Here is a 12,354-nt window from a genome sequence, read left to right on the forward strand (position 1 = left end):
TATTTTAAATTGTAATAATATTTCACAATATTACTGTTTTTACAGTATTTGTTAACAAATAAATGCAGCCTTGGTGAGCAGAAGAGACTTCTTTCAAAAACATTAAAATAATCTTAATATTCCGAACTTCCACCCATTAGTCTATATATAATATTTGAATATTAAATCGTGTTGTTTCAGTCAAATAAAGTGCTCAGAGTAGCTGTACAGCGCAAAAAAGCAGCTGAGAGCGAGCTGCATCACCAGGCTCTTGCGGTGCAGACGCTTCATTAATTACACTGGGTCTGCTGTCGTTCAGCTGCATTCATTGTAGTCTCCTCAGAGAAACAGCATCATGGCTCACCTTGCTGAGGATGATCTCTGGGGCCAGATACTCCGGGGTGCCGCACAATGTCCACGTGCGACCCTTGACCCGCTTCGCGAAACCAAAGTCTGTCACCTGAAACAAAGGAGGACGCTGTGACATACGCACAGTGCATGCATGCTTCCAGCCAGAAACATTTCATGATGCCATTATCATATTAGCCATGAGGGGCAGTAATGGTGAGATTATGAGAAAGCACATCCACGGAGCTGCTTACATCACAGACACACTTTTAGCAACATTTACACTGCAAATGAATGGGGCCCAAATCAGTGTTTTGTTTTACCCCTTGAAGGTGGCGCAGATTTGATTTTACGAGTTACAGCAAAGTCACACTGAATTTGACATGTTTCTGTTCATTTAACACAACATTTGTCATCATTTGTGCTTGATTTACCCTTGACACGATTGATCGATATTCTCCAAATTGCACTATATTAAGTAAAATATTTGTTTAGTAATGTAAAGCACATCACAAATGCTGATATTTGCTTTAAAAAAGTAAAAATAGAAGTTCAAATGTTACTAATTGTCATGTTACTTAATTAGCTATCAATGCTAATTTAAGACTGGATGCTAATTAATGCTCATTTAAGACTGGAATTCTAAAGTTCTTTATTATATTTTCACATAATAGCTAAATAATATGACTAGTGCTTGTCAAACGATTAATCGCGATTAATTGCATCCAAAATAAAAGTTTTTGTTTACTTAATACATATGTGTGTGTGTGTATTGTGTATATTTATTATGTATATGTGACCCTGGAGCACAAAACCAGTCTTAAGTGTCAATTTTTAGAAATTGAGATTTATACATCACATGAAAGCTGAATAAATAAGCTTTCCATTGATGTATGGCATTGTGTAAACAAAAACTTTTATTTTGGATGCGATTAATCATCTGACAGCACTAATTATAACATTTTAAATTATATTATGAAGTTACGATATGTTTCTGTTCATCTAACACAACATTTGTCATCATTTGTGCTTGATTTAGCCTCAACATGATTGTAAAATATTTTCCAAATTGCATTATAAGTATTACAGAGAAAGATGCAAAACTATCTGTTTAAAATACATACTGATGTTATTAATGTAAAGTAGGTCACAACAGAAGTTCAAATGTTGCTAATTATGTTATTAATCATGCTGATTAATGCTAATACAGAAATTCAAGATTGAAAGTCCAAAGGCCTTTATATTATTTTTTAACACAATAACTAAATATGATATCATATTAAATTAGGTTTGATAGGATTCTGTTCATCTAACACAACATTTGTCAACATTTGTGCGTAATTTACCCTTGACATGGATCATAAAGTATTGTACAGATTGTTAAGTATTACAGAAAAACATTTCTTTAAAACACATATTGAAGATACAAGTTCAGATGTTACTAATTATGTTATTATTAATCATGCTAATTAATTGGCTATTAATGCTAAATCAGAAATTTAAGACCGGAAGTCCAAAGTGCATTTAATAATGAGTGTTATTTCTATTCCAGACTGTTCATTCACTAAGCACTATGTATTTGTGTATCTTTAATGTGAATGTAAGTCTTCTGCAGTCGGTGCATGTGTTGATTACCTGTATATAGCCCTGCTGATCGATGAGGAGGTTCTCTGGTTTAAGGTCTCTGTAGATCAGGTCGAGGGCATGCAGATACTCAAACGTCAAGACTATTTGTGAAGCATAAAACCGCGCATGGGGTTCACTACATGAGAGAAAGACGGCAAGAGAGAAAGAAAGAGAAAAGATACAGTTCCAAGAAAGTTGTTGAAAACAACAGCACTTTAGCTATTCCAGTAGGGCTGAAATAATAAAAGAGATGCATGCGAATGTGCATAGAAACAGCACAAACACGCTTTTCAGCATTTACTAAAAAGAAGCTTGTGAGTTTTAAAGAAAACTGAAGTCGAAAAACTCCAGCAGCTTTGATATTTTGTTGTTATCTAATGAAACAACATGCATGCATTTTTAAATGCAACTGTACATGTCGATGCTGCTAAGTGGTTCATTTTAGTACAGCAACAAATGAATATCAAGCATCGAGCGTCTTTACACAAGCGAGATGAAACCACAGTCTCACATTATGTGCATTAGCACACAGATAGCTTTGGATTTCACTGCTGCTTCTCTAAACCCAGCGCTTGTTTTGTATCCTGTGTATTTAGCCAGACCAAAATGAGCCAAAGAATACAAGCACAAATATGCAGACTGATGGGATGACCTGTTATTATTCCGTCTCATTTCTATGTCCACTTCTTATGTGGAATAAAAAAAATACATATAAGCTAAATTACATATACTGTTTTTTTTTTTTTTTTTGACATTTACACACATGCAATACGATTCAATCTGTGGCACAAACAAATTAAGTATATATACCGTTTTCATACTAATAATTTAGTCTTTTGTAATTACAAGCCAGAAGTTCACACACATTTTACTGACTTTATCTTTATGGATATTAAAATTGATTTAAAGGCTTCTGCCTGAAAAATTTTGATATTTGATGGCATGGTCACCCTGAAATATGACTGCCGCCCCCACTGGATCCCCCAACATTATTGGGCTAGAGTACTGTCAATCTGACGATGCCTGTATGCCACTAGATCAGAGTGCTGTCAATTGCTGCCTGATTGTTGCATGCAAAGTTTGCATTTGGTATATATACACAAAGCAAGTTAGCGGAGACAGAATCTAGATTATAGTTTTCATTTAAATAATATATTTTCATCACAACATCATTCCTATATTTCCTATGTTTCTATTCTTTCATCAGTACTGGGTCACAGTCTACACATCAAAAAAGCCCATATTTTTTACTTATTTAACATAAATTACAGAAAAATTAAGAGTAATCCCTTACTTTCATTTTTTAAGGGGAAATTAAATGACAGTAATTAATTACTTAGTAATGTAAAGCAAATGAAGCAAATAATTTAATAAATGAAGCCTAAAATAAATTTAAGGTATGCATACATATATATATATATATATATATATATATATATAAGAGAGAGCCTATTTCATTTTTTAGAAAGTGCTTTATTTTGATTGATGCTATTTTAAAATAATTTCTTTCAATTTAACATTTTTATTTGTAAGCTTTTTTTTTTATTAAACTCATGAACCCCCTGCAGTTCTTTTACGAATCCCAGTTTGGGAAACATTGATGTAATGTTTGATGCACTTCACGTTATTAATAACAACGAATGGAATACATGTTCTTACTCTTTGCATTTTTATACCAATATGATACAAGATTATGGATTATGTTACTAACTACAATTTTTGTCATGCAATTTGGAATCAGTAATGGACTACAATTTGTAAGTAATCTACCCAGCTCTGTATGTATGTATATATATAGTATGTATGCTCTGCATGTTGTATGTTACTGTGCACACTGCGGTTTCCCTCAGGCACTAATAAAGCACATCTGGAATGTAAATATATTCACCTGAATCTGCCGATTCTACGCAGGTGTGAAAACATCTCTCCTCCCTGAACGTACTGCATCACCATATAGAGATTAGTGTTGTCCTAAAACAAACACACGTTACCAAACACGGCCTTTACATGCGGCACATCGTCCTCTGCATACATATATATATATATATATATATATATATATATAACAGAGAGAGAGAGCCTATTTCATTTTTTAGAAAGTGCTTTATTTTGATTGATGCTATTTTAAAATAATTTCTTTCAATTTAACATTTTTATTTGTAAGCTTTTTTTTTTATTAAACTCATGAACCCCCTGCAGTTCTTTTACGAATCCCAGTTTGGGAAACATTGATGTAATGTTTGATGCACTTCACGTTATTAATAACAACGAATGGAATACATGTTCTTACTCTTTGCATTTTTATACCAATATGATACAAGATTATGGATTATGTTACTAACTACAATTTTTGTCATGCAATTTGGAATCAGTAATGGACTACAATTTGTAAGTAATCTACCCAGCTCTGTATGTATGTATATATATAGTATGTATGCTCTGCATGTTGTATGTTACTGTGCACACTGCGGTTTCCCTCAGGCACTAATAAAGCACATCTGGAATGTAAATATATTCACCTGAATCTGCCGATTCTACGCAGGTGTGAAAACATCTCTCCTCCCTGAACGTACTGCATCACCATATAGAGATTAGTGTTGTCCTAAAACAAACACACGTTACCAAACACGGCCTTTACATGCGGCACATCGTCCTCCAGCTATTGATATTTCACGCAGTATTCACCTTGAAGGAGTACTCCAGCCGCACTAAGAAGGGGAAGCTGACGGCCTGCAGTATCCGCTTCTCATTGAGCGTGTGCTCAATCTGCTTCAGCTTCACGACCTACAGAGAGACGATGAAAGGACATCATGACATCCTCGCCGTGCCTGCCTGTGAGGTCACGGCTCAGGCATTAGCCCCGCCCACCTTCTGTTTGTTAAGGATCTTCATGGCGTAGTGCTGCCCGCTCTCTCGGTGTCTGACCAGCATCACGCGACCGAATGAGCCCGTGCCCAGAGTCTTCAGCCGGTCAAAGTCCTCCAGACTCGCTGTGTTCTGTGGGACACACCCGCTGTTTAAACACATAACTACAGTCACATCTGTCATGCTTGCTGTCCTGTTTCTAGTAGCGATGGGTGCTTTCAAACAGTGTTATTTGTGTACTATTATTGTTTTTGATAACATTTTGAATTAGATGTATAGAATAGAATTTTATAGGTTCTGCTTGCATGTAAATTTCAGATTTTTTTTACTATTTTAGAATTAACTATTTTAGTACATCAAGTTAAACTAAACGAGAAATGTTGCATTGGAAACTAGCTGAAATAAAATAAGTTTTTTAATGTTTTATTTTTATTGCAGTTAACATCTAATTTCTTTCAAGTAATGGAAATATACTTTATGGTTTTAGTTTTCGTTAACTATAATAACCCTTGCTTTTGAAAAAAAAAAAAAAAACGTTTCATTTGTTTCGAAACCAGTGATTCGGAGAGCACATCAAACTGCTAAAGTCACGGGATTTCAGTAAATGAGGCTTCCGCGGGTGTAGCAACTGAGCGATTTTATTAAATATGTATTTTTTAATAAATGATATTTTAAACTCAAAAGTAAATATGGATATAATTATTTTTTGAATTGTTATTTTGTAAATGTATTAATAAATAAAATCAAACTTACTAATGCCTCCCCAATCTCATCAGAGTAAGACGTTTTGCCAGATAACTGCTTATGGTATATACTATTTGCCTGTTGTGTGACATAAATGGATATTCATAACTGTTTCACAAAGTGCAACAACTGCAGCGAAATCTGCAGCTAATAAAACTGTCAGATGAAGATGGCAATGACTTCAAACCTGGACAATCTCATAAACCCGTTGTTCTACATTTATGTCATTTACATTCACATTTTATTTAATTTACACACAACAACACCTAAACAAATATTGTAGAATATAAACTGATTAATCGCCTATTTTCGGTAATATTTATTAAATATAAATTGTTTGTGTGCCCAGCGCTGTGCGTTTAACATGCATCACGCCAAACAGATGTCTGTTTAAAAGCATTGGGTGAGTAATTCACTGCTTCATTGACTTAATAATACTTACTTTGTAAGTATAATGCCTACTTTGAGATTGTGCTGAAAATCATTTACAGTGCACTATTTTCAATGTGTTTATTGCTAAGTTTAGCGTGGCAAAAATAGACCTAGCGTAGCAAGTATCTGGTTGCCATGACAACCGCACATGAAACGGTGGATCATTTTGCGAAAACATTGGTTCAAAGTTTCGAAGAGCTTCATTTATCCCATCACTAGCTTATTTATGGTGGATTATATACTAGAGTATTTATATATTTATAAATAGTAGAGTATTTATGGTGGATTTTTTCTGGCACAATTCAAGAATCTGTGATATTATGGGTTTGTTCCAAATAGCCACAGCGAAAACCACTGACCATGCAATAATTCTGCTGTAATTTTCAACTGAGAGGGCACGAGCCTGCTTTAAATGACCAGGTGACACTCATTTAACACTCATTCTTTACTCGAATTCAATGCGCTTCCCTCCTCGAGTCCTCTTACCTGTGCAGGATTCTCCCATTTCCTGAGGAAATCTTCTCTGGCGAAGGCCAGAAACTCTTTGACTGTGGGAAGAGAGAGAAAGTACATGAACTTAACTTTACAAGCAGTAACATCATATTTGATTTCTAATGATCAGCATGAACAAAGCATTGCTAAAAACCTGTTGTACACAATCTATTACCTGCCACCTTTCTAAATCTTTACTTATTTGTATAATACTGAAGCAACTCCGGTTTACTTGATTATCCAGACATCTTTTTTTTTTTTTTTGAAAAGTCATGTTAAAACGTGAGTCTCAAATATGATTGCATTGTATGCTTTAATCATAAAACTAATCATTTAAATACCATCTTACTAAGACATTATTGGAGATACAGAGCGACAACTGATATTTATATCATTTATAGTGTTATAAACATTACAAGTAACGTGAGTTACGTAATCAGATTACTTTTTTCAAGTAACTAGTAAAGTAACGCATTACTTTTTCATTTGCAAGAAGATATCTGAGTTACTTTTTCAAATAAGTAACGCCAGTTACTTTCCCCCCCATGTATTGATTGAAAGCTCTCCTGTCCCCATGTTGAGAGAAATCGGGAGTACGATGTTACTTTAGTTCTAGACTAAATGTGAACATGCATTAATTCATCTCACTCACAAAAAAAAAAAAAAAAAAAAAAAAAAAAAGATTGTTTTCCTCAAAATTCATAAAAACAACTCAGATTATGACGCAAACCTGCAATAATTAAATATGTTAAATAATACCAATATCCTTTATGTATTTAATCCCATTTTATTAACCAGTGTCTTTGCTGCTGACCTTCGATGATCCAATTCAACCATACTAATAAGCAAAAATTACTCAAGATAAACTAACATTTGTTCTTTTTTTTATTGCTGAAGAGTGTTGAACTTTCTTCTTCCGTGTTCTACTGTACAGACGTGAATTTACATTTCCTTCAGCCTGAGGATTTTGGTGTGAAAGGGCTTTTACATTTGCCAAAAATATAACTTTTTATATTAAAACCAAACAAGCAAGCCCTGCCCAGGATTTAAAAAGTAACGTAACGCATTACTTTCCATAAAAAGTAACTAAGTACCGTAATTCGTTACTTTTTTAGGGAGTAACGCAATATTGTAATGCATTACTTTTAAAAGTAACTTTACCCAACACTGGTTATAAAGATCTCACTGATTTACATTACAAGCTATCAGAATTTCATCTTAAGGCTGGAATACACTACACGACTTTTATAATCGGAACATATTTTAAAACACTGGGCATCACTTACCGACTTTGTAATAATCACAGAGGAAAAACTGGGCATCACACACTAAATGACTGAGGATCACACACTTCCAGACTTTAAAGTCACTTTAAACTCACGCAGACATGAGTGTCTTGTTGCTAGGAGACGCGTGACAAATGAAAACAACATGCGTTCTAAAATCGGCTGGAAATATGAAACATGTTTGATCTCCGACGACGACTGGATGAAATCAAAGTCTGAAGCTAAAAATCGGAGTCTGTGACCATCATACACTACATGATTTTCTGTGAAGCCTGTCAGCTCTAATCTGCAGACTGACTGGCTTTCTGCAGCTAGCGCCAGCTTCTCCAGACTGTAAATCGGCGGGAAATCAGGGCAAAAATCATGTAGTGTATTCCAGCCTTTAGTCCTATAAATATCAGCATCTGCACCAAATTGCATATTTTTGCTCAGTTTGGGCCTCCGAGTAAAATTTAGATATTTTTTTCACTCCATATTCTATATGAGCCATAAAAGCCTGATGTGTCAAATTTGATATTCAACAAAAAACGCATATGCAAACCTTTTTTTAGACTTTTTTTTATATACAGTATATTGTCTTAAGGTTCAATAAACTGTTCCATTACAAAAATGATTTCATATGTCAGGCATAACAGGGGAAAACATGATAACATGCCACACAGGAGTGCAAAAAGTTCTACACGTCAATGTTTTGTTGCATTTCATGATGCCTTCAGCTTCCAATAAGAGTGCAGCATCTCAGCTCCGTTCAACACATTTCAGCATTTTCAAATCCATTCCGCAAATGTTCCCACAAATTCAGTGAAGAAAAAATAGAAAGCAAGCAAAAAGAAAGACAATTTTCACGGGAGCTGCACAACAAACCCACAGCGGGGAAGGGTCACGCTGGTGTTTTTCTCACTACACTCAACGACAAACTTATTTATATAGCACTTTGCACAATTCACATCGTTTCAATGCAGCTTTACAGAAAATCATGATGTTCATGTTTATAGTATCTTAATATAATGCCTTATAGTCACATTTGAATGCTGGGCGATAATATACTTCACATTTTGCGTTGCAATCAAACGAGATTTGTTATATAGTATATATATATATATATATTACTTTACATGAGAGTACTGTATATATGCAGATAAAGTTGGACTTAATTGTATATCCAAATTTATATTAGGAGCTGGGCGATAATGTAGTTACATTTTGTGACGATAATGTAACTTGTGTATTATAAAACTGAGAGTTCCGGTCCTTGATTCTGATTGGCTGAGCCACGTTCGAAGCTGTTGTAAATTACTCTACAAACATACACATTTGTTTACGTTTGTCTGTTGCTTGGCAACCAATTTGTTGCAACCACAACTGTTTCTGAGGAACTACATTGTTTTGGTGGAAGAATACTGTTTTTATTAATATCATTACACTTTATTTCCTCTGTTTTATTCTGTGAAACCTTACTACGTATATGGAATAACCATTTTATAAAAGCAATAAGTCCCGTGAAGCCGTGGTATACAGTGAATTTATAACAGCTAAGGGGATTTTAGCCCTAATAACGCCCCTTAGCTGTTATAAATTCACTGTAAACCACAGCTTCTTGGGGCTTATTGCTTTAATGTGATGTATATACACTCTAAAAAATGCTGGGTTGTTTAAACCCAACTTTGGGTCAAATATGGACTAAAAAGTTGGGTTAGTCCATATTTGACCCAAAGTTGGGTTGAAACAAGCTAGCATTTTTTTAGAGTGTAATGTAACTTGCGTGCAAATAAAGTTGAAACCCCACATTAAGCTCACTTTTAACTCTTGAGTTTAGCAATGTTTCATGCATTTTTAAAGGGGGTTAACACCGATTTTTCGCTGGTATACGTTACATTGAGCTGTTTCGCAACAGACAAACCAATCGTAATCTAAAGATATCTTGCCACATTAAACATGCAAACGTTTTGTACAGTCCCAGAAACTTTCAAGCGCCAGCAGTTGAGGGAAATGGTTCAAGACCGTGAGCAGTTTTTGTTCCTGTTTTGACACATTTCATACTTAAACAGGAAGGTTGGGTGGGATATATCGAAGGACTTTTCTAATATTTATTTATTAACATGAGCACCAGTAGCCAGTGGTTTACATAACGTCTGTGAGCCATGATTTGATCCTTCCAGAGCACACGACGGCGTCAATAGTTTTGCTTTGTTTTCCAGAAGAGAAAGACTCAAAAGTCAAACTGTGATGGACTAGCATTAACTGCAGTAATTTTAACCTAAATGTTATTAAAACAGCTTGCAACTCCTGCAAATGAATGGAACACTGTGAATATGAAAAATAATCCTGGGACTTTCACGTGTAAAGCATGAAATCTCAAAACTTGACAACCTAATTATTAAACCAGGGTTAGTATGTTAGCAATGTGAAACATGGATTACTTAAGCCTGGGTTAAACAACTCCAGGTGTGAAAACCCAACCCTCAAGACACCAGCGGGGCTCTAACCATCATGACACTGAGGAGGACACATAGTGGTCAAATAATAAGGTTGTTTTCAATGACAGATTGTTAAATTGCCATAATTATTCTTCCTATTAGATCTCAGCATGCAGGTTTTGGTTCTTGCTGTTTTCTTCAGACCTTCTACACATCTCCAGACCCATCAGACGTACATAAATATACCCTTTTTTTAATCTAATAACCATCTTTGGCATGTTATATACAGGGTGCAACCCTCAAACGAAGCGCTGCTCGCTCTTATTAAAGCATCAACACATTGTTTGAGCCTGTGATCGCCATGACAGCATCAGCACCATCTCCGCTGAAGCCTCGCACATGCACGACCATGACCATATTTCCGATGAGCATCTGAGGATGATCGAAGATGAAGATGATGACTAAACAGAATGACTGGGAAGCGTTAAAGACACCCACCGCTTTCCATCTCGTTGCCCCGTTTGGCGGCCGGCGTGTTGCCCATGACTCTGGGCCTGTCAGGCGCTGGAGAGCCGCAGGTAGAGAGGGATGCTGTCGCGCTTGATTGGTGTCTACCGATCGGCTTGGAATGTGAAACCGGGGGACGTTGACGCGTCCGATGGGTTCTCGGATAAACAGCGATCCCTTATGAATGCAGCAGCAGCAGCAGCATCCGTGTTTAAAGGGCGGACGGGCCGCCAGCATCAAACCGGACTCGGACGTCCTTTCCTGTCCTTTCCTTCGCCGCACCTCCGCGGCCCCGCAGTCCTCTCTCTCGCCTCCCCGCGGGGGTGTTCCGTGAGCGGCGCTCGCAGGGGGGAGGTCGCGGCTGAAAAACACGGACGCAGCTTCGGCGAGATCGTTCATGCAGCTGCGCTTCCCGTGGCCATCGACAGACTCCGCCCCCCCGGACTGAGCCCGCCCACCGCGCCACCCCATTGGCCAGACGGAAGAAGACGGACAGATGTGCTGAGTGATTGACACTCATGAAGCCGTGATGAGTTGTGATTTCTCGATATCGAAACAAAACATATTGTTCCTTTCCATGTTCCAAACGGACGGAGCTTTATGAATGATGTTATTGAGTGGATTAAACTTTTACTGTGTTGATAAAGTAAACATACATTGTATGCATATTGAATATTATTGTTGTCTAGGAGTAAAAATACTGGTCATTTAACACAGTGAATCTCAGCCTTTTGGCGTATTGGACCCCAGTCAATTCAGAAGCATCCTCAAGGACCCCCAGAACAAAACTGACTCATCTATGTATCATTTGTGTCTTTGTGAGGACCAAATACAGTCAAGTATAATGCAAGTTAGCTGACTTGTCCAGTATTTGGCCATATCATCAGCTATATTGGATTTTTCTTTTAAATTATAAATTATATTAGCCTATCTGAAAAAAAAAACAATGATTTTTATCTGAGAAATAAATATTAATTTAAATGTTCTAGTTTAATTTTCTAGCTTTTTTACTTTAATGAAATCATGCACTTAAGCTGGCAATATGAAATCCACAGGTTTTTGCAAAGCTTGATCCTATAATAATTTGAGGCTTGGAAAACTTAAAGCTCTCCATCTGAAAAACATGGGATATTTATATTCCCTCATTTCGTCATTCATTTCCTATCAATCGCTGATCAAATTTCAGTTTCTCAACCTTTTGGTGTACCGGACCCCAGTCCAATTCAGAACCATCCTCAAGGACCCCCAGAACAAAACTGACTCATCCATGTATCATTTGTGTCTTTGTGAGGACCAAATACAGTCAAGTATAATGCAAGTTAGTTGACTTGTCCAGTATTGCCTATATCATCAGCTATATTGGATTTTTCTTTCATGGGAACATGTCATGTTAAAATATACAAAATGTATACAAAAATTCATAATTTATACGGACCCCCTGTCCTTACGTCCACGGACCCCTGGTTGAGAAACACTGATTTAACACATGTTGGCCCCAATAGAAGGCCATTTTGTCACTCATGTGGGGTCAATTATCACATTTTAAGATATTATAGGCTTTTCCTGGAAAATGTGAATAGTAAATGTGAACTTTTTTTTTTTACTTTCAAAACAAATATGAAGCACAAAACACACACACACACACACACAAATATCGA

At 36.2% G+C, this 12,354-nt stretch overlaps 1 protein-coding gene across 1 annotated transcript in view; it reads right to left on the reverse strand.

Moving 5' to 3' along the window:
* Positions 1–11,126, reverse strand: part of prkacab (protein kinase, cAMP-dependent, catalytic, alpha, genome duplicate b) — a 25,664-nt gene extending 14,538 nt beyond the window's left edge. The window contains exons 1-7 of the mRNA XM_016519857.1: positions 10,688–11,126; positions 6,481–6,542; positions 4,822–4,950; positions 4,639–4,737; positions 4,473–4,555; positions 1,963–2,089; positions 344–439 (exon numbers count right to left, since the gene is read on the reverse strand). Of these exons, the coding sequence (XP_016375343.1) occupies positions 344–439; positions 1,963–2,089; positions 4,473–4,555; positions 4,639–4,737; positions 4,822–4,950; positions 6,481–6,542; positions 10,688–10,733 (642 nt within the window). The 5' untranslated portion in view covers positions 10,734–11,126. The remainder of the gene's footprint in view (positions 1–343; positions 440–1,962; positions 2,090–4,472; positions 4,556–4,638; positions 4,738–4,821; positions 4,951–6,480; positions 6,543–10,687) is intronic.
* Between the last annotated feature and the right edge of the window lie 1,228 nt (positions 11,127–12,354).

This window comes from Sinocyclocheilus rhinocerous, unplaced genomic scaffold (assembly GCF_001515625.1).
Source record: "Sinocyclocheilus rhinocerous isolate Xijiao unplaced genomic scaffold, SAMN03320098_v1.1 scaffold2826, whole genome shotgun sequence".
Taxonomy (NCBI): domain Eukaryota; kingdom Metazoa; phylum Chordata; class Actinopteri; order Cypriniformes; family Cyprinidae; genus Sinocyclocheilus; species Sinocyclocheilus rhinocerous.